Raw genomic sequence first — 24,250 nt, forward strand, 5'->3', positions numbered from 1 at the left:
GTTTTTGAGGAAAACATTCCAGGATTTTTCTCTATATAGTGGACTTCAGTGGGGTTCACTGGGTGGAAGGTCTAAATTGCAGTTTCAGTGCAGCTTCAAAGCGATCTACGCGATCCCAGCCGAGGAATAAGGGTCTTATCTAGCAAAACGATCTGTCATTTTCTAAAAAAAAAAAAATATATATGTACTTTTTAACCACAAATGCTCGTCTTGCACTAGCTCTGCGATCCACACGCATGACGTAATCATGTTACAAAGGTCATGCATAACATAGGTGAAAGTACCGATCCAGTGTCTACAAAGCAAACGTGCAAAGATTAAGCCAAACGCCATTTACAAAAAAGGTAAAACAACAATATCGGACAATTTTGAAGTTGGAGAGAAGTTTTTCATGAGCATAAGTGTATTTTGCTTTAAAAAATTCTGTATTGCAAAATATTGTTAATAAATGGTTAAAAGTGCATTTCTATGTTTAATATGTTTTCCCCAACTCTCAAAGTGTTAAGCAATACTTTTTTTTTTTTTGGAGCTTATCTTTGTGCACATGATTCTTAAAGTCAGAAGGACTATATGTTTTTTAATGCTTTCATCTGTTTTTTTGTGTTTTGTTCCAGACAGCACATTCTTCAAAGTGCAGGTCAGAACATATCATAACTTAAACCTCTAGACTGTAAATACTGTCCATAAAAGCTACCATGTCTGATTATGGTATCCTTTCCTCCCTTTTCCCCCTTTCATTGCTCTTTTCGTCTCCTCGTCCTGTACACGCTCTAGCTCTTTTGAAGGATATGTTACAGGCCGAATGCAGAACAGTCAGTAATTCAGATAAGATCTGATGGAGATATGAATCTTGCATTTCTTCTCCCATGAGAGCAGCAAATTATACACACCAAAAAATTCCATTAAACAGTAACAGGGCCCCAAACTACTGTTCATGTGATACTCAGACAGGTGTTATTTGCTGCACTTACACCCTACGGGACAGACGGATCCAATTTGTACCCTGGAGAAGACGGCAATTTGAAAGGAAGTTTAGTTCCTCTGAGTCACTGGCTTAATTTAGAATCACCCCTTGTGCGATTCTGTTTTATTTATATTAGATATTTGATAATTGGTTGATTCATAACTTAATTTAGAGAGAGATGACCATCATGATAACTCAATATATGCAAAATGCTTTAATTTAAAGCGACACTTCACCCAAAAATTTCAATTCTGTCATCATTTATTCACCCGCATGTTGTTTTAAATCTCTATGACTTTATTCTGTGGAACATAAATTAATATATTCTGAAGAATGTTTCAATAGTTGATGACAATTGATGACAGAATTTACATTTTTGGCTGAACTGTCCTTTTAGATTTACGCAAAAGTACTTATCCAGAGACTAAAGGGATAAAGACTGAAAAGCAGATTAGTTATGGTGACTCAGGTGTCCCACACATTATAGTTCCTGCGGGGCATGTTGGGAGTATTTTTGTGCATGCGGATTGTCCATGCAAGCGCGAGTCTCTGTTCCCTTTCATGCTCCGTGCATGAGCTCTGTTGACAGGAGACACACTTGCGCTATGTGTCTTCAGCTCTATTACAGTCACAGTAATGGGCTAAATCACTAATGAGCTAAATCACTTTTCCTGACATTAAAGAATGTTGAAGGCTGTTCAAACCACTTTTAAAGCTCAGTGCTGATGCGACACATGTTTTTGAACATTTTGTTTCCGTCCCTTTATGTCTATAGATATATATATAGACCAATTTTATGTTAAATTAAGACTGGAGCTTTCAAGCTGAAAGGGTTAGTTCACACCAACATGAAAATTCTGTCATTAATTACTCACCCTCATGTCATTCTAAACCCATAAGACTTTCGTTCATCTTTCATCTCTTCAGAAAATTTGGACTAAACAACTCAATTCATATGGATTAGTTTTACGATCTCTTTATGAACCTTTTGAATTGTAAATAGCGTAGCTGTCAATCAAGGGGCAGAAAGCTCTCAGATTTCATCAAAGAGATCTTCATATGTGTTCCGAAGATGAAAAAAGTCTTACAGGTTTGGAACGACATGAGAGTGAGAAATTAATGACAGAATTTTCATTTTTGGGTGAGCTATCACTTTGAAAAAGGGCACATCATAAAAGTATCATAAAAGTTGTCCATATACGTCTTCACTATTTAAAGTCTTCTGAAGCCATATCAGTGTTATTTTAGTATTTATTAATATTTTAAATTAGCTTTTGTTTTTATATTTTCAGTTTTCATATTAATTTTATTTTAATTTTGTTATGCACTTTTTGTCACAGGTTGCTGTGTAGCATAATCCACGAGGAAATGTGTGACGCAGAATGAACAATAACAGTTTAATATATAATGAACTAAGGCTACATTCACACTATCAGTCCAAATCAGATTTTTTTTGTGTATCTGTTTGAAATCTGATCTAAAATTATTGACTGTCCACATTGGCTATGTTCAGACTGTCAGTCCAAATCCGAATTTTGTGCATATCACATTGAAATCCTATCAGATTTAGCAAGTTGGAACAGATTTTTACACCCCCTTTGAAAAGTAACATTTTAAACAATATCTTAATGAACACAAAAACTATTTCCAAAATGTTGACAAGACTAAGTTTAATATAACATCTATTTAACTTATAACATGAAGGTAAGGTTGATAATATAACTTAGATTACACATTTTTCAGTTGTACTCAAATTAGGGTGATGCAAAAATGAGTACATCCCACAAAAAAAAACTACTTCATCTAGTACTTTGTATGGCCTCCATGATTTTTAATGACAGCACCAAGTCTTCTAGGCATGGAATGAACAAGTTAGCGACATTTTGCAACATCTATATTTTTTCCATTCTTGAAGAATGAGCTCTTTTAGAGACTGGATGCTGGATGGATAGTGATGCTCAACTTGTCTCTTCACAATTCCCCATAGGTGTTCGATTGGGTTCAGATCAGGAGACATTGACTTCTTCAGAAATCCAACAGTGGCCTTAGATGTGTGTTTAGGATCATTGTCAGGTTGGAAAAGTGCACCATGACCAAGGGCACGGAGTGATGGTAGCATCTTCTCTTTCAGTATAGCAGTACATCTGTGAATTCATGATGCCATCAATGAAATGCAGCTACTCGACACCAGCAGCACTCATGCAGCCCCACATAAGGACACTGCCACCACCATGTTTCACTGTAGGCACCATGCATTTTTCTTTGTATTCCTCACCTTTGCGACACTGTACAGTTTTGAAGCCATCAGTTCCAAAAACATTTATCTTGGTCTCATCACTCCAGAGTATAGAGTCCCTGTAGTCTTCATCGTTGTCAGCATGGGCCCTGGCAAACTCTAGGCGGGTGCCTGGTCTTTAGGAGAGGCTTATTTTGTGAACGGCACCCATGCATGCCATTACTCTGCAGTGTACGCCGGATTGTGTCATGGGAAATAGTTACCCCAGTTTGGCTTTCTACTTCTTTAGATAACTGCAGTGAACTTGCATGCCGATTTTCTTCAACCCTTCTCATCAGAAGACGCTCCTGTCAAGGTGTTAACTTCTGTGAAACCTGAACGTCTCTGTGAGATTGTGGGGGTTCCATCTTTTTACAATTTTTGTACCTCTTTTGCTACAGTATTCTGACTGATAAGTAAAGCTTTGCTGATTTTCTTGTAGCCTTCACCTTTCTGGTGTAAAGAAATTAGTTTCTTTCTCAGGTCTTGTAACATTTCTCTTCCATGTGGTGCCATTGGTGACAGCATGAAATGGGAAGGGGTTTTAACACCCTTTTATTGTAAACTGTCTGCTGGACACCAGTGTAATGAATAATTAGTTTCACCTGTGGTTGAATTCTAGTTAAATTAGACATTTGTATTAGACTTTCAGTGGGGTGTACTCATTTTTGCATCACCCTAATTTGAGTAAAACTGAAAATTTTGTTCTCTAAGTTATATTATTAACCTTACTTTCATGTTATAAGTTAAACAGATGTTATATAAAACTTAGTCTTGTCAACATTTTGGAAATTGTTTTTGTGTTCATTGAGATATTGTTTAAAATGTTACTTTTCAAAGGGGGTATACTCATTTATGCTGAGCACTGTAGGAAACATGCTGAAAGTTGCTGCAGAAACAAGGTTGTGTTGTTGCAAAGTGCCAGACGAGCAGAAAATGACAATGTAATGTAGACATGTTTTGAAAACGGCAGAGGTGACAGCACAGAATAAAGCCACACATACCAGCCTTCTACATTTCTGCCTCTGCCGATTCTAATCGGATACACAAATAATCGGATTTGAACTGACAGTATGAATGTAGCCACTGTGTATCGCAACTGTTCAGATTGTGTTTCCCGTGCCGCTCTTTCGTTGCATGGGTTTCTGTGGCAATAATGTTGCATTGGTAGGTGCCAAAAACAACAACAACTGCAACATGGAGGGGTTTGCAATACAGATGTTGTCTTATTTACGGCATGACAATGTGTAGCCGCTGTGCTGGAATACTGCATCTTCTGAGGCAGTGGCTGGGATGTGTGACTTTATTCCTTGCTGTCGTCTCCACAGGTCTTAAAACATGTATCCGTTGTACTGTCATTTTCTGCTCATCTGGCACTTTGCAACAACACAACCTTGTTTCTGTGGCGACTTTCAGCATTGCTTCCTACAACGTCTGATGTTTACATTTTACATGGCGTGAGTCACATAAATGTAGCTCGAAACGAATAGAAAAAATTTCATTTCGTGATTTTTGCTGATTTCAATCGGATATCCACAAAAATCGGATTTGGACTGTCTGTCTGAAGGAGGATCCTGACTGAAAAATAAACAAGACAGAAACTAAACATGACATTGACACTATTGTCATTTTAATTTAGTTAGCTTTTTAACTAGGGCTGACCGATATATCGCATGCTATTGTCACGCGCATTTCGTCAGTAAAGCCGGTTCCCTGATTACCGCTAAATCGCCATCACCTGCTTTCAAATGGAGCGTCATTTAATAGACAGAGCCATAGATCACTGACAAGCCACACAATATCGCGTTCATTAACGAAGGTGATTCATCTGCCATATGAATGCAATATTGCGTGGCTTGTCAGTGATGTACGGCTCTGTCTATTAAATGCCGTTCCATTTGAAAGCAGGTGATGGCGATTTAGCGGTAATCAGGGAACCGGCTTTACTGACGAAATGCGCGTGACAATAGCATGCGATATATCGGTCAGCCCTATTTTTAAGTGCATTTCAGTTTTAGTAATTTAGTACTTCAGCTTAAACTTGTTTTACTTCATTTAGTTGCCAATGCAACATTTCACATTTTCGCTTGTTTTTTAAGTTTTAAGTTTTTTTATTTGATATTTCTAATTTATTTTATTTTAGCTTAAGTTCATTAAAAAAAATATTTAGTTAACAATAACAAGACTGAGCCTTAATTAATTAATTAACAACATACTTAATATAGGGTTAGGGTTAGGATTAAGGTTTGGTTTAGGGTTTGTTGCGTCTGTTATTACTATGTAAGATGTGTAACAAGGACACTGTAAAATAGTGCTACCAAATACTGACATCCACTCTAGCTCTCTTTTGTGTTAGAGAACTAGCAAGGTCTGATTCATGAACGAATCAGTCTTTTCAGTTGCATTGTTTGATCCAGTCTGAATAATACATATTTTAGAGTACAGTAACTATACTGTTTTTGAACTAAAGTACTTTTTAAATTTGTTACATTTACACAGGTAGTGCTAAGTTAAATAAATGGAATATCCCTTTGATGTTTTTTGTCCTTCTGAAGCTGGGCTGTGGATTTATACACATATAAAGGACCAAAGAGAGGATACAACTTTTTTGTTTGTTCTTTTTAACATTCCCTGATGCAACATGCTTTCATAAGTTTTCATTAAACTATACACTGTCAAAGAACACTGGAGAATGAGTCATTACACCAGCCCTGAACTTGTGTCAGCGGTACTATTTCTAGCCACTTCTGTGCTGCACTAGTAATTGCACCGAATGTTGATTGTGTAAATGTGCCAGCTCCATTTTGTATCTAATAACTTAATTGAGTCATGACTCATATGGCTAGATTGTTCCAACAGCTTTTGCATAACCATTTAAAAAGAGGAAAACAATGTATTTTTCATCCACTAAGCACATTAGCATGACAGTATTGAGTAAAGCACTTCCACTGTACTGTATTCCCTACAATGGCTGCTGTAGCTGTCACTTCCCTTTAAAATGGCTTTGACATATAACACCTTGTCATGTACGTGCAATGTGTGTGTACATGTTTATTTGTATGTACTATGTGTTCTCCCTAAGGCTGACACTCTTTCACTGGAAGAAATCTGTAGGTGGATAACTGACCACGGGCCAGTAAACTGAGGCCCTGTTTACACCTGGTATTAAGATATGTTTTGTTTGATCAGATCACAAATAGACAAAGGGGACCCATTCTTGTTCACACCTGGTGTTTTAATCTGTCTCTTTTGTTCACTTTCGACCACTTCCATTCTGATTTCTTTGAAGGGAGGGTCTATGGGTGGGTAAATGTGTGGGCTTTTTCAGATCTTTCAACCTAATGGACGAAATCAGGAATGGTAAGAGAACATTGTGTCAAACCAAACTTGGGTCTTCAGTTGACAAAGTTTAAATCCCATCTGTCTAGCGCACTTCCCATAATGTTTACACATTAAGTCAGTAGCCAGAGAGTAGGCGGTCTTTTGTGGATGTTCAAATGCATTTGACCACATGAGCGTCTACACTACGGAAGCAATCCGGTCTAATACGTTTTTGAATACCTCTGGAAGTGGTTAAAAGTAGACAAGCTCAAAACACATTAGACCCCTTTACACCTGTGTTTGGCGTCATCCACTTGTGATCCTATCAACCAAAACGCATCTTAAAGGTGCCCTAGAATTAAAAATTGAATTTACCTTGGCATAGTTAAATAACAAGAGTTCAGTACATGGAAATGACATACAGTGAGTCTCAAACTCCATTGTTTCCTCCTTCTTATGTAAATCTCATTTGTTTAAAAGACCTCCGAAGAACAGGCGAATCTCAACATAACACCGACTGTTACGTAACAGTCGGGGTGTACGCCCCAATATTTGCATATGCCAGCTCATGATCGAGGCATTACACAAGGGCAGCCAGTATTAACGTCTGGATCTGTGCACAGCTGAATCATCAGACTAGGTAAGCAAGCAAGGACAATAGCAAAAAATGGCAGATGGAGCAATAATAACTGACATGATCCATGATAACATGATATTTTTAGTGATATTTGTAAACTGTCTTTCTAAATGTTTCGTTAGCATGTTGCTAATGTACTGTTAAATGTGGTTAAAGTTACCATCGTTTCTTACTGTATTCACGGAGACAAGAGCCGTCGTTATTTTCATTATTAAACACTTACAGTCTGTATAATTCATAAACACATCTTCATTCTTTATAAATCTCTCCAACAGTGTAGCATTAGCCATTAGCCACGGAGCATAGCCTCAAACTCATTCAGAATCAAAAGTAAACATCCAAATAAATACAATACTCACATAATCCGATGTATGCATGCAGCATGCATGACGAACACGTTGTAAAGATCCATTTTGAGTGTTATATTAGCTGTGTGAACTTTGTTTATGCAATGATGAGCTTGGGAGAGCGCAAGCAATTAAAGGGGCCGCAGCCTGAAATGCCACATTTCTAATTATGCTCCAAAATAGGCAGTTAAAAAATTAATTTAAAAAAATCCATGGGGTATTTTGAGCTGAAACTTCACAGACACATTCAGGAGACACCTTAAACTTATATTACATCTTGTAAAAAAACGTTCGATGGAGCCATTAATACCAGGTGTAAACAGGGCCATAGAATCTGTGTTAAAGGGCACCTATTATGCAAAATTCACTTTTACATGGTGTTTGACCATAAATGTGTGTTGGCAGTGTGTGAGCAAAACCACCGTAGAATGAGAAAAATCCACCCAGTGGTTTTTTTACAATCTCAATAATTCATAAGCACTGTCTCAGAACGCCCTGTTCTAAGATTGCTCTCACTGTGACGTAGAATTGCGCTAAGCCCCACCCACGTGGTTTGATTGACAATCTGGTTTTGGCATAGACCCCGCCCTCGGTGATCTGTCAACCATCCTCCATTGTTTCAACGACAGCCGATAATGTCTCCTAAGAAACATAAGTGTTTTGTTGTGGGATGTAATAATGAACATAGTAGTTTTCACTTACTTCCGACATCAGAGCCACTGAAAACGCAGTGGATGGATTTTATTTACGAAGGAAAGGCGCCACTCAAAATTCCAAAATACGTTTATGTTCGCGCGAATCATTTTTTGACTGACTGTTTTGAGAACGAGGGTCAATTCAAAGCAGGTCTTGCTTCAAAGTTAATCCTCAAGTGTGGATCGTTGCCTACTGTTCGCGATCCAACGTCACCTCCAGAAGAAGTAAGTGTATTTAATGTTTTTTGAGCAAATAGTCATTTCAGTCGATGTCAGCCAATTCAATAACAAATGCGTCTAAAGTTGTTTTCGTCGTCATAGAATATCTGTGTTATATAATTTAAACCTTGTTTGTATAGTGTGTATCCACACGTATATATATATATTTTTTAAAGATATTGTATTAAAAACTGTGTATGTTTACTTAGCAAACGTTATCACAGTATTTGTGTTTGTAGTTTCAAAAAATTGCGCGAACGTTATCACAGTGTGTGTGTGTGTGCGTTGCACATCCATAATTGCAAAGGGGACGCGATTAAAACTCTATAAGTACATAAATTTATCAAATAACCATTCAGAGACGTCCTGCTCCATTCTCAATTGTGTTTCTTCTGCCGGAGTCTCTTCATCATCTGGGTCTGATTCCGGTTCAAACATGTACGGCTGAATGCCATACAAAACAGCGGGTCTCTCACTCTCATTCTGCTTCTACCGACTGTTTATTGCCATAGGTATGCAAGTTACGCCCTCATCCAAAGGCAGGGCGGGGATATGCAGCTCATTTATATTTAAGGTGGTACACACCAAAACAGCTCTTTTTAAAACAGGCCCCAAAAATGACATTTTCAAATGGTTATAATAAATTAACTGTGGGGTATTTTGTGCTGAAACTTCACAAATACATTCTGGGGACACCCAAGACCAATATTACATCTTGTAAAAAGGGGCATAATAGGCGCCCTTTAAGACTGTCTTAAGAACTGGTCAGATTAACTAGCAGTTAACCAAGGGATAAAAGTCTTACTTTTTGGATTTAAACTAGACCAATCTATCTTTGTATTATGACAAGTCTTGAAGAAAAAAAATAGATGACTAACTTGTAAGCAAGTAAGACTAGTCTAAGCAGTTGATGCAACCATCCACGGATCTCATTCCAGCTTTGATGCCTTGAGAACATCCAAAATTCACATTCAATCTAAACACTTTCTGGTTTGCCTAATTAATTAGTCAGTCCAAGTAAACTCATTAAAACAGATCCTGAAGGGCACTGCGTGCGATCTGTCCATCTTTTTTCCAGTAGGTCATTAAAGACATTTTTACATTATGCATTCAGTGCAATCTGTTTTTTAGAGTGTGATTTCCAACATGGTTGTCCCTACAGCATTGCGTCTTTCAAATGAAATAATGTCATCGCTTTTTTATTTCATTGTGTTTACAGCATAAGTGACACTTTGTCCTCCTTGTCCTTGCTCTTAAATAACAACTTATATTATGGTCGGAGTATGTTTTGTGTATGACTTCATTGTAGATTGCATATAGGTTTTTCTTTTTCCTTGGGCGTGAAAGATAAGACTGAATTGTGCTATACATTTTGTTCTGCTCCTATATGCGTGTATGTTTCCTTCCAGACTGATTTAGATGTCTCTGGGGTGAAGTTGCACTGGAGTTGCACTTTAAAGAATGTTTAGGAACGAATGAACCTTTCACCCTTTGCCCTCATCCGGTCAGATGATTTTCCAAGCCATCAGACACGTCTGACTTATTTGTTTTGTAACGTGATACAGTATCATGACATAATGTTGATGGAATGATATGATATTCCATCATTCTTTACGCTGTATTTTTCTTGTTAACGCTTTCCGAGTGATGTAACTACAGGACAGGACATGAAGTGTTTACTGTCTTCTTATTACACTTTTTTTTCCCCATTGCCGTTATTTTCTCTCAGGGTTGTTTACATTGGTGAGTGTGTGATTTGCTACAGCAGGAAGTCATAAGAGAACAATGAGGAGGCGAGGAACAGGATGTCAGGGCGATGCGTCTGTGTGTGTGTGTGTGCCTGGAAGAGGGGCTATTTACCTGCTGGAGACACAGCTCTAATCGGCTCCTGAGATGAGAACACGCGTAAATGCATGCTAATTAATGCACAAAAATTGTCAAATAGCCATTTGCTATAACATAAATAGGGCTCCTGTGTTTCTAAAGAACTATATAACAGGAGATTAGAGGTAATTGTAACTGCGACAAAATTGAAACTGAAAACTCCATTCACGAGTTAGTAAATGGTAAACGAACTTGGCTTCCTGAGGATCGGCTCGAGTTCTGAGATCAAATGCAGTACTACATACAGGAAGAATGAGAGAAATAGAGGAGGAGATGGGGAGGCGGAGGGATGCCGGAAGAATTGACTGCTGCTTATATACGCTCATAATGATGATTGACAGAACTGAATGATTAGGCTCCTCCCGAACCTATGTTTGGAACTTCATTTAAGTCAAAATGAAAAGGAAGTAGCGACAGATCTTTTTTTCTGTATCGTGACGTACATCCCAGTTTAATGAAATATCGAAAAAGAAAAAAAAATGTTGGGTGGGGACTTGGTTCTATACATTGGTTGTTGATTGAATTTTGAGATGTGATCATTGTGGAATAAGGCCTGAGTAGGTCAACAGAGAGAATTCTGACTTTTCACTGAAAGATTTAGTTATGACATTTTGATAAAACATATGAGCCCTCCCCCCCCCCAATACATAAAAGAATCGTTTACATTAAGATCTATAACATGCATTTACAAAATAGATATGGTGAATTTTCATTCCGTGCCAAATTTAAAGTCTCTAAGCTTTAAAAGGGCAATCTTTGAGCAATTGAATTTGGTATGAATGAACAGACAGAGTTGAACAGCTTCAACACTCACTTTCCTTCATTCTCCCTGTCAGATCTGCTCTGATGATCTATATAAAAATACACCTCTATTTCATATAAATAATTATAACATCTTCTAAGGAACTCCACTGATTATTTCCAAACTGTGGTTTCCAAAACCTCTCCCTTTTAATCCTTTGGATGCTTCCAGTATTCCAGATTGCCTTAAATAATTCTTCCCCACTACATAATTAATATTATGATTGCAAGTGAGCCAAATACTTCCTAAAATTTATTCTTGGTATAGCCAACATTCTTTCCAAATGAACTTAACTTGCAGGCCCTCATGTCATACACCAGGGATATATGGATCTCATATTTTACACATCACTGGTGAAGCAGACAGACTGAAAAAAAAAAAAACAAAAAACACATCACATCTAGAAAAACAACACATTAACATTAACGTGCAAGCAGTCAGATGTTTAAATCTAAGAGATTGGATGTGTTGTTCTGTGTTGATGACGTCAATTATTAAAAGCCTCTCCATAGTATTTTTCCACATACTTTTATTAAACCACTGTTGAGAGGCAGATTGGTGTATCTACAGAGAGATTAATGGACAGGACACTCCGACAGCCATAAACACTCCATGCTGTTCCTTCCATAGGAAATAGAAAAAAAAAAAAAAAAAAAAAAAATGGGCTGATGAAATATTGAAGTAGATTTCAATAAGTTAGGTGTTTTTGCCATTTCCCTGAATGCTCTTCTCTCATTCACCTTCTTTTACTTTCTCTCCCTTCTTTTCCATTTCCTCTCTGATAATTGGATTTGAGTGATTGAGTTTTTAGGGAATTTCTTATGACCAATAACTCTAAATTGGAAAGGTTTAAAAACAATATTTCCAGACTTCCCATAATCCTTCCCATGAAATCACTTTACAAGCACATATCGAAGGACTTGTCCCTTATTTTAATTGCCAATAGCCTTTAGAGACATCACAATCTTGAACCATGATTTGCTACTTGCTAATCTATTGCAGGTGGTATTAGATTCTCATTCTAGAGAGCATTTGATTGCAATAATATTTTTGTATAATAATTAAATATAACAATTTGATGGTGAAATTGGCTATATATTTTTTATCAGAAGCTCTAGTCTCCATGGCATCATGACTCATCAGCTTGACCTTCTCTTGAAAATAACAAAGAATATGTATATAACTTATATAATGTATATAAATAATAAACATGTAGAATATGTTCTACATTTTAATTTTCTGTATCAGAGTCTTAAAAGCAGCTGAGTAGCCGATTGCAATTCAGAAGAGATGCAGTGAGACTGTGAGCTTAAGTTGTTTGTTTGATGTCCTTATCCTTCACTTCCATTATATTCTGTGTGCTTTATCATTGAATGCAAGACCTTGAAGATTATGTTCTCTCTCTCTTCTTTTTTAGCTGTTTTTTAAATATTTTTCTTCATAACTCATGTACTACTTCAAAACGGTCATCCTTTGTTCTAAGAAAAAATATACTTATTACAAAACTCCATTAATTAATGCTATATTAATAATTTCAAAATAATTATCTTAGTTTTTTTTTTTTTTTTTTGTTGAAAATGTGTCAACTGATCAGTGCAAGAGTATAAATCTATAAAAATGAATGATGATGTCTCAGTCTTGAAAGGATTTGGTGAGAAGCAATTGAGTTCATATTAAAGTCTCTGACTTTTTGATTGTAAATGCAAATCTGAGCATCTAAGTTTCTTTCTGAAACTCTGGGAGGAGATTCACATATGAGAATCAGGAGACTGCCACCATTTACTCTCCATTTCATCTCATTGTTATCTAGGAGAAACAACTAAGATATTAAAGACATCTCATTTGCAATTTGGGTCAATGACATGATGATCCATTAATTTGTTTAAAATACATTAAAAATGCAATTCAAACACTCAGTGACTTGAATACACCTCATCTATGAAAAAACATAACAGGAAATTATATCATAGAGAGGACCAATGCAGACCCTCATGATATATACTGTATGTGTATATATAATTAAGATGTGCACAGTCAAATGTATTCAAGCTGTTAGGAGAGTATGTTATTAGGTTTTACCTGATGGTTACACCACATGACAGTTTTAAAGTCATTAAATTTCAGCTTTTCAAAGCCAACATGAATACATTTGTTGGCACATGTGTTTTGTGGACACTAGTATGTGTCATTGACCCATTTTCCTATGGGTCTGCTTTTCCTGACTGTCTTGTAAAGATTGTGTCTATGTTTATGTGTGCAGCTATAAGGAGGAAGGCTGGAATTCGGCAGCTATTTTAAAAGGCTTTCTTAGTTTAGACTGCTTCTCTCTCCTTCCATCCTAACATCTCCATGTCTCTTCCTGGCAGTGTCTCATGAAAGGTTATGGATCAGACCTTTTGTTCCTGCATACTATCTTGACTATTTCAACTGCAATGCCAAAGCAGTTATTCTCATTCCCATTTACTGACAGGATATGACACAGCAAAACCTGGTGTTGTCTACATTTTTGATTGCCTCAATGTGAACAACAGCATATGCAGCAGATCTTCATAATTCTGACAGTCAAATCATTGCATTGATCTTTAGCATGACTTCTTAGTATCCAGAACTCATTGTAAAGGCTGTCGTCAAATCACACACTCTAATCAATCACAAAGAAGATAAGAAGGTATTAAACTGAAACCCCTTGATCTCTATACATCTCTAATGCAGCTTTCAAGGCTACAAATAGGACTTGAAGGTTCTCTAATGATCACATGGCCAAGGAAACAACTTCTGCCTGTACTGAGGTCCATCCTTCAAGCCCCTTTCTAAAGAGCTAATCAAGAACCCTTGAGAGAGAAATTTTTATGACGTTCATGATGAATTGAATTGCAGGTTTGATCTTTGACCTTGAGCTTGATTGTCTTAGAGATGAGATGGAAACCTTGAAAAAAGGAATCTGCTCTGCGTGGCATGGCCTCTCATCAAGGTCTCGTAAATGAGGGCTTTGAAAGGAGCAAATATCCCGGGTCTCGTAAAGTGAGCCTGCAAATTTTGCCTTTAGTCTGTGTGTGTGTGTGTGTGTGTGTGTGTGTGTGTGTGTGTGTGTGTGTGTGTGTGTGTGTGTGTGTGTGTGTGTGACTAGGTGTCCTTTGTTGCTCAAGGTCATAGTGAGTCAGATTATTGGGTGGTCTGAAAGTTCATATTCAGAGACAAATGAAAATGAGGCGCTTGCAATTTTACTAGCGAACAAATAAAACATCTGGAGGTCAAGTTATTTCCATATCAATCAGAGAAATGTAGCATTGGCCACACACATTCAGTCACAAATACTCTCGCATGGGTCTTTCTCATAAAAAATGACTTCCGGTTTTACATGACACTACATAATTGACACTACACAATTGCACATGTAGAAAAGGACACTAATTACAGATGTTTCAAGTACGTACAAGTATGGAAGCCCATTCACCCAAAAATGAAAGTTCACACAATAATGAATTTTTTTTTTCACAGTTCATCATTTACTCACCCTCAATGTTCTTAGTTACAAACCCATAAAACTTCTTTGAAATACAAATGAAAATATTTGAATATATGAGAGATTTGTGTTTCGAAGATGAACGGAAGCTTTATAGATTTTTTGTAGATTTATAACGACATGTGGGACATGAGTACGAGTATGATTTATGATTAAACTATCACTTTAAAGTAAAAAATAAAGTAATTGTGAGATAAAGTTTAAAATAAGAAATAAAACTGCAATTATGAGACATAAAGTTCCAATTATGAATGAAAAATAGTCCATTTTTTTTTTTTTCTCCTAGGCAGAAATAGGCTTCTATACACTATACAGACAAATTTTCTGTATGCAAATTTTCTCCATAACAACAACAAGATTAAGTGGAGAGCAAATGGAAATGTATCTTTCCCTATTTATCTGTAACGGTTATGCTCTGTTATGTCCTGTCTCCCTGCTTTATATTTATATTTCCTCACTTTCTTTGTCTTGTATTGTTTATGTCAATGTCAATGTTAATGTGGTTACATTACTCCTGCTATCTCCTGCGTGTTCCCTTTATGGATTTAACATTAAAGACTGTTTTTGTTTCTTTACTCTTTCTTCGTGCACCTTATTACACCCACACGTGACATTATCTTACATGCTTCATAAGAGATCTCAGTAATGTCACAAACTGTGTTCAGATTAAAAGTCAATGTGAGCTCAAACTTTCACATCAGTTAATATAAGCTGAATATATAAGCTTAATAAAAGCTGTGACACATTGAGACAATGACTGATACCTACAAAAACTCCATTACATTACGTCCTGAGAGCAACATTTGAGCTACTATTACATTTTCCTCTATACTGTCATACAAGCTTATGTATACATTTTTAAAGCCTGTGAGATTCATCCATAACATTTTTGAGTGAAGTGTAGTGTGTACTTTCACATATTGGTCTGAAATCCTCACCTGATTGAATAGGAAGTGAGTGACTCTCACCCACTTCTCTTGTGTCACACACACAGGGCTCCTGAAAAACCCCTGCTCAGTAGCGCCGCCGTGTTTGCGGAGCTGGCCGGGCGACGCTGGCAGTTCGCCCAATGGCTGCTCCGGCTTCACGGGTGCGTACCCGCTACAACAGCGCAGGATATCTACAGGTATAAAATACACTTTCACATGCACCAACACATCAGAGCACCTGTGCTTGCCACATAGACACATCAGATCAGTATTTTAATTCAGCTGAAAGCCATCTGGTTTGTGTTAGCACAGTTGCATTGAACTGATTTTGCCCTACAGTGCTGGATCATCCATGCATAATGTCAGCGATCCAACGCTGTAGGGCAAAATCAGTCTTCATTCCAAGTGTAGGATGTCTTGTCCTGTCATTCCCTAGCAGAACTCAAGATACAGTTTCACTCATGAGAAATAGTTTCTGCTTCAAACATGTTACAACAAAGCCCATATAATGAGCGTCTCCCCTGGCCTCTACATTAATGGACATGTTTCACCGGTCTTATTCCTGGTATTCACATGTTGTAGGTCTCTTTGTTTTCAGTTGGTTTTCAGCTTACATGCTTGTTTTTCCCCAGGCTTGTTGCTTATTCAAAGTCAATTGTCAATTTCAGAGATTTTATTTTTCAAGTTTCAAGTTAATTGGTTACACTTTACAATAAGGTCCCATTAGTTAACATTAATGTATTAACTAATATTAACTAACAATGAGCATTACATTTGTTAAAGTATTTATTAATCTTTGTTAACATTATGTTAGGTTGTTACAGTGTAATTATACAATTAGAGTAATATTAATTAACCACATATACTTACTATAGGGTTGGGTTAGGAGTTTGAAGTTATGCTTAATTTTATATTACATGTACTTACCCAAGAAAGTACTGGTAATATAAGGTTACTATAGGTTGAGGTTAGGTTTAGGGGTTGGTTCAGGTTTATAACCTAGTTATAACCTAGTTATAACCCTGAACCTAGCCTTAACCCATAGTTACCTTATATTACCAGTACTTTCTTGGGTAAGTACACTGTAAGTACACTCTAAGTACATTTACTGTAAAATTAAGTATGCAAATGTAGAACAGGACTGTAAAATAAAGTGCTACCGAGTTTGGTTTACAGTTAGTTTATTGTAATTATGCATAATTTACTGTTATTACTGTATAAGTACATGTAATGTGTAACAAGGACAGTAAAATAGTGTTACCTAAAAATACCACTGTTCATTATTAGTTCATGTTAGCTCAGATCCATTAAATCTCAGATATTAATTTATTACTGTGTTATTATCATCATTAAATTATAAAAGTTTTATATATATATATATATATATATATATATATATATATATATATATATATATATAAACATTTAATAATGTATTAGTTATCATCAGCTAAGGTTAATAAATGCTTTAGATGTATATTTTTCATTGTTAGTTCATGTAATTAACTAACGTTATCAAATGGAAATTTATTATAAAGTGTTACAAGTTAATATGTAGCGCATTATAGCTAGTCTTCAGCATGATCACTCGGCAGTATGTTTAGGCAAGGATGCGTATCTCAGGCATCTAACATGAGGACTTATGTAAATATTGTGGTTCAGAATGCATGAGATATGTGGGTTGCATCAAAACGACCATCCAGAAGTTCACAGCAGCTGTCATTTCCACAGCTGGCATAAATCAAAACGGGTTCCTGTAACTCCTAGCGAGCGGGCATATTTGAAGTGTGAGAGAATGCTATAATATCGCTCTTTCTCTCTAGTTTGTGCCCACCATAATTATAGCCTTTTGTTGCAAGTTCAGAGAGATCGAGCAGAACAAAGAATGGGATGCTGGGAAAAGTGGGCGAAGCTCCAGAAGCAAACATAGCTCAGCTACTCTCCAGAAGCTTTGTGATGTGGTGATGGCCCTAATTCAGAGGCTTCATATTACTAGCTTGCTATAGAAAATAACTTTACTGGAAGGTACAGCGAAAGCTGGGAATGAAGGCAGATATGTATTTCAGCTAAATACGGTTCACTTAAAACACACTGACTGAGTAAGAAAACGCTAGTGAAGAGACTACACAAAGCCAGCCTTGTGCTAGTTGCTCTTTGAGGAAAACAGAGAGAGTGTAAGAGAGAGAAAGACAAGAGAGTGGAGGGATGGAAAAGATTATCCATTGGAATGTCTGGGCTGACCTCAAATGGAGCGGACGGGCCCGGCAGCCAATAAGATTGTGTTGCTTAGTTCTCGGCTAATTTCTTCCTGATGATCGAGGCAGTTGTCTCCATAAAGCAGACTGAGGTGCCACAGCGGGCTGAGCTACATCACATGTGTAATGTGTTGGATGATTAAAGTGACAGATGCCTGTGAAGGAAAACTAAATATTTTGCTGGAATTTGAGATTTACTGAAGAAAAAAAGAAAATAACTTGATTGTTGAGCTGACATGGAATTGAAAATGAAAACAGTTAAACACAGTGATGATTTTTATAATTGGGTGTTTCTTCAGCTATGGGCACTTTTGTCCTTGTGAACATTTAGAAAATGAAATTTCTTGAAACACTCGCACTTCTTTATTATGTCACAGTATGTGAACATACAGACATCATGGTGTCATGGTCTGGCTGTATTAACACACACAACGAAGAAGATGAAGTTCCAAGAGAGTCTTTAATAGTATCCACAGGTAATTCCAAACACAGGAAGATAAGCAAACACAACCATAAGATAGATGAGACCAGACCACACTGAACTGAAACAAGGGAACTTAAATACACAGGTAAATGAGAATGATTAACGACACACACCTGAACTGAATAACTAATCACATTAGTGTCCATGACGACAGATAGATGGTGCAAAATGAATACTAAGTCCAAACAAAGGAAAACTGTGACAGCATGCCACCTCCTGGATGGCGGAACCGTCGGAAGACAGAAAAGATGAGGGAAGAAGGGTGGGGGCTCTGGAGGCGGACGAGGAGATGGCGAAGGGATGGAAAGCGCTGGTGACATAGGAGGTGGAGCCCACCGCATCACTGGAGAGCCGACGAAGTGACGCAACTGTGATGGAGCTGCAACGACGACCCTCCGAGGTGGAAGCAAGGATCCGGAGGGTAGATGTTGAGCTGGAGCAACAGGGCAGAGGTGCAGCCTGAGGAACGGGGGGTGGAGGGCCCTGGCAAAGGTGGAGCGTTGTTCGACCAAGGCACCGAGGGATACTGGCGAGGCCAAATGCCCGATGGTCAATGCTGACATCGAGGGTTGAAGGAGCGGAGGTGTAGGAGTCAGGGCGTCGGGTCAAGGTGGAATGGAGCACACAGAGGCTGGAGGCGGATCCACGGCTCCCCAAGCCCAGGAGGAGATGACTTCCAGCAGTCCAGCTGTGTAACCATGCCACTGAGAGGAGGTTGAGGTGGAACAGAGGGGCTGATGGGATACAGCGATGACTGGGTGGCAGAAATTGGTTGTGGACTAGAGAGGATCTTGAAGGGTAATACAAAAACCAACAAAAAATAAAACAGCCTCAATGGTATTTTGGAGAGGTGGTGGGAGAGGGAGGTTGGTTGGGAACTTCTCCAAAATGACAACAGTTCTCCCGTCCCGAATCCAAAAACTCACTCTCAGTGGCGGGAGGGTGGGCAGGGCTCATTCACATGCCCTCGAGTTCCACAAGAAAAATCTAAACTAAAAATCTAAATCTAAACTAAAGTTTTAGTAATTTTGATGTGTTTTTTGTCATTTTAATTATTTTTTAAAACCGTTTTTATTAAGTTTTAGTTTTAGTTATTCTAGTACTTAAATTATCTGAATGATAAATGTTGCCTTGGCAACTAGTTGAAAGTGTTTTATATTATTTCTGTTAATGTTTAATTTTAGTTAACGATAATAGCCTTGCCTAAGTGACAGTCATAATTTGTGCGCAGATGTCTTACAGTATGTCATTTTCACACAATAAATATTTAAATGTTTTATGTTGATTTCACTCTCACTTTAGATCATCATGATTGTAAATATTGTCGCTGTCAGGTGGAAACCTCATATCTCCAAAAACGCTACTTTTCAGGAAATGGAAAAACCACAATTTTTTAAATAATTAAACACTGCGTTGTCAAATTTGATATTGTGGCTTTATATATGGTCAGACACTTGAATGATTCATTATATTATTAACATTTTACCAAAACCAAGTTACAAGGTTTTTGACCAGTGAATTTCTGAGAATTTAGGACATGCATGCTTTGTCCGTCATCTGAGGTAGTAAGTGCATTGCGTTACGTTTTCATCAACCTATGGGTTATAAAGTCTACTGTAGCTATGTGGGCACTCAGTCTTTATGTCATTTGGAGAAAATCTCATGTTATTAAAGATGAAGTGCTTCACACAGGCTATTTAAGGGAGTATTGGCAATGACTCAACGACAAATGCTAGACTAAGACACTCCTCTCCCCTCCTCAAATACATAAAAGATTAGCCTATTATAGAAAAGGCTGTATTTATTCAAATAACTAGTTCTTTATTAACCAGAGACGGTCCAAACTCCGCGCGGCACTTCATTAATGATAGACGCAGGATTTATGAGGTTTTACCGACAGTTTGAGGATCCAATGGAGATAGAAGGTTTAGTCACAAGCTCTTTTTAGTACTTTACATATAATTGCAAAACCCACAGACAGACGTAAAGGTTAACCAATAATAATGATTTATGAAAAAAAAGACGAAATATGGAGAGGTTTCCGCCCGACAGCGACGATATATAATAATTCAGTTTTCTAAAGGGGATTTTCTATTTAACGATTGAAAGTGATTGAAAGACAAGAAAAATAAAACATACATAAAATGCATTTGAAAAGTAGCAAAAATAAATGATGTAGGGTATGAAAAAAAATTCAAGACAATAAAAATCTGTTTCAATTATAAATCATAAAAGTGTTTAGTTTGTTCAAAAAACAACAACAACACATGAACCTGTTTAAAAGCAGCAGTTTAGTGCAAATCTAAATATCCAATCTAATTCCATAATTTTGACTCACCGGATATGGTGCGCACATGGCATTCAGAGGAGCGGCTAACAACACAGAAGCTGGAGGGAAGCTATCAGTCCTGGAGCTGTATCAGCTTTAATCAGCTCCTGAGGTCTCGCTGAGCTCTTTATCTCTCTGGCACAGTCACAATGAAATATTATCTCATTTCTGACGTCCCACTGTTAAACTGCACCTATCAGTTTTTTTTTACTTCAGTCAAAAGGAAGAGATAGAGAAAATTAACACAAATCACTCATCTGTATCAAAAACAATATCATTTTTCATTTTAAATTCTTGCTCTTTTTGCTTTGAGAATCTGGGAATAGTTACTCTTGATCTTTTAACAAGAGCAATGTGACAAAGGCTTTTTAGTGACTGAGGTTTATATTGGCCTTTTTGCAGGACATTGATGGTCTGTGAGAAAGAAATTAAATGCACATGCACATGCAATACAGCTTGTTGGGCTCAGATTGGCAGACGCACAGTATAAGTTCTAGTTCTCAGGGCACCAGGCCAGCCATCCAGTCCCACCGGTGATTGTGCAAGAATGTGTGTGTGCATCTTTGTGTTTTTGCAACCTAAAAGTGGGGCAGCCTGCAATCTTACTGCAGGGATACACTGAGAGAGAATGACAGAATGTCTACTGTCCCGATTTAAAGCAGAAAGAGAGAATAAAGAGGTCTGTAGAGATGATGGTTTATTGTCCGGCATTGGAAGGAGAAGTTTATAATGTTTAGCACACATCAAATCAGCACACATGAATCTTTTCTTTGTTGCTGATGGAACTGATTTTTCTTACGTTATTAAAAATAGGCTTTATGTGTTTCTATTCATTTGTTTGTCTACTTAATGATGTTTTATATGCCAAGCATCACTATTTTGCAAATAATTAGAGTTAATTACATTTCAGGCTTCTATAGAGAGAAATAAAATGTAATAATTTAATGTAATTTAATTTTTCACAGTGACAGTATCACTGATATAGTATCTTGGATTAGATCTTGTTTTCATTTTTATATTTTCTGTTGTTTTCATTTTAGTTTTCTGTTGTTTTCATTTTAGTTATTTTAGTATGTCAACTTAAAATGAATGAAAATGAGAAATGTTGCCTTGCCTTTAAGTTTTTTTAATATTTTATTTTTTAATATATTTTTTTATATTTTTATTTATTTAAAGTAGTGAAATGTTTTTTTTTTTTTTATGGTTTTAACCCTGTCACACATATAACGTTTTCTTAATTTGAAAACAAACTGAAAAAATAAATAAATAAATAAATAATTACTCATCCTCATGTCATTCCAAACCCGTAAGACCTTCATTCATCTTCAGAACACAAATTGATAAAATATGAAGCTTTACAAATTTTTTGTTTCGAATCAGTGGTTCGGAGCGTGTATCAAACTGCCAAAGTCACATGAACCATTGAAACTTTGAAACATTTCGAAACATTTATGACGTAACAAAGCCTCGTTTGCTGAAATCACGTGACTTTGGCAGTTTGATGCACGCTCCAAACCACTGATTCGAAACAAAAGATTCATAAAGCTTCGAAGCTTCATGAAGCAGTGTTTTGAAATCGCCCATCACTAGATATTGTTGAATAAAGACATTATTTTGTTTTTTTTGGGGGCACAAAAAGTATTCTCGTTGCTTCATAACATTAAGGTTGAACCACTGTAGTCACATGAACTGTTTTAAAGTAGCTTTCTGGGCTATCAATGGACAGCTATTCTGCTGTCAATGGAGGCCTCATTGAGCCATTGGATTTTATCAAAATTATCGTAATTTGTGTTCTGAAGATGAACAAAGGTCTTACAGGTGTGGAATTAATGACAGAATTTTCATTTTTGGGTGAACTAACCCTTTAATGAAGCAAAATTTTAAATCTTTCCAAATACGCCCTCTAGACATATCACACTTTAGGAATTACTTTTTTTGACTTATTACTGAATCTTATCTTATAAAAAAGTTCAATCAATCATAGTAGGCCATATTTAAATCAATCATTCATTAATAAATCAATCAATCCTTAAAGCAATGAATTCAAAGCATGTCAGGTCTGTGATCTATTCAGACATGTTGCCACTGTATGTTCACTGTGTCATTTAGACTAATGCATGTGCTCTTTCACTGGCCCCTGGACGCTGTGAACAGTTCTCGCTGTACCAGCAGTTCATATCTGTCCATCTCTGTGCAAACACATGTAGCCGAGTGTGTCAGATAGCACTGGCTTAATCTCACAGGTGGCTTATAGAGAGCAAGCTTTCTCTCTGAGCTACAGAGACGCTTATCTGATTGTCTCATTCACTCTAGTCTTGTAGTGGAAACTGATAACATTTCAGTTTCAGGGACCAGCTTCCCATGCCCTGAAATCAGACAGACATTGGAGCTACACTGTGCCTGTAGATTCACATTAGCATGGTTAGAATGGTACTGACAAATAAAGCAAATAATATAAGCAAATGTTTACTTTAACATGCAAAGAACATAAGGATAGCAGATGCTTGGCCTGATATCTGACACAGTCAGGAACAGGTGCATCACCTTGGGCTCTGATTATATTAGCTCAGCTTAAACAATGTGCTCCGCAGAAATGTGCAGAGACTTCTTGGATCAACATCCTTTTGGTACCGAGACAATATTCCTTTCAACCTTTCAATCAGATTTTAGGGTTTGGTGTTGGCAGAGTATTTAAACCCATCGTGTTAGTGCTATGGACATGAGTTATATGGCTTGTTGAAGAAAGGTGCAATATTACCAGCGTTATATTTCTATAGGTCAATTCTGTAATTTTTAGGCATTTTCTTGATAATTAAAGGGATAGTTCATCCAAAAATGAGAATTCTATCATCAATTACTCTCCATGGTGTCAAAATTTGAAATGCCGCCGTAAGTCTTTGCGTCATTACGTCACGTCTGTTTACATAAAGAAGGAGTACCAGCTGGTAGGCTATATGGCATGTGAGGATGCTGCAGGATGCTGAGATTTCTCACAGCAGCTGCAATAATTAAACTTATTTTGATGGCAGATTACAATCCAGAAAGGTCCAAATGACAATCATCAGTGACTTCGGACTGAAATCTACAGGTATCGCTAATACACACTAAATACACTTAGTCACGCAATGCTGATGTCATTAACATTAGTACGGAAGAGGATTAGGGCCAAGCAATAATAAAAAAAATAAAACCATTTCGAGATTAAAGTTGTTAAATTTTGAGAAAAAACTTAAGTTTCGAGAATTTCGTTAAAAGTCGAGATAAAATGTTGAGAATAAACTCATTAAATTATGAGAAAAAAGTCGAGATAAAATGTTGAGAATAAACTTGTTAAATTACGAGAAAAAAGTTGTTAAATTACCAGAACAAATTCGTTAAATTATGAGAAAAATGACGTTAAATTTCGAGAAAAAAGTCGAGATAAAATTTTGAGAATGAAGTCATTAAATTAACCAATCTATTCTCGTAATTTAACGAATTTTTTCTTGTAATTTAACAACTTTTTTCTCGTAATTTAATGACTTTATTCTCAACATTTTATCTCAACTTTTTTCTCGAAATTTAACGAGTTTGTTCTCATAATTTA

At 36.8% G+C, this 24,250-nt stretch overlaps 1 protein-coding gene across 2 annotated transcripts in view; it reads left to right on the forward strand.

Moving 5' to 3' along the window:
* The window catches only part of rxrab (retinoid x receptor, alpha b), a 75,651-nt gene that overhangs the window by 4,980 nt on the left and 46,421 nt on the right, over window positions 1-24,250 (forward strand). The window contains exon 2 of one of the 2 annotated variants that reach the window (XM_048189403.1): window positions 15,662-15,793. The exons of the other annotated variant lie outside the window; for it this stretch is intronic. Coding sequence (XP_048045360.1) covers window positions 15,662-15,793 — 132 coding nt within the window. The remainder of the gene's footprint in view (window positions 1-15,661; window positions 15,794-24,250) is intronic. 2 annotated transcript variants of the gene reach the window in all.

The sequence above is a fragment of the Megalobrama amblycephala genome, linkage group LG4 (genome assembly GCF_018812025.1).
Source record: "Megalobrama amblycephala isolate DHTTF-2021 linkage group LG4, ASM1881202v1, whole genome shotgun sequence".
Classification (NCBI taxonomy): domain Eukaryota; kingdom Metazoa; phylum Chordata; class Actinopteri; order Cypriniformes; family Xenocyprididae; genus Megalobrama; species Megalobrama amblycephala.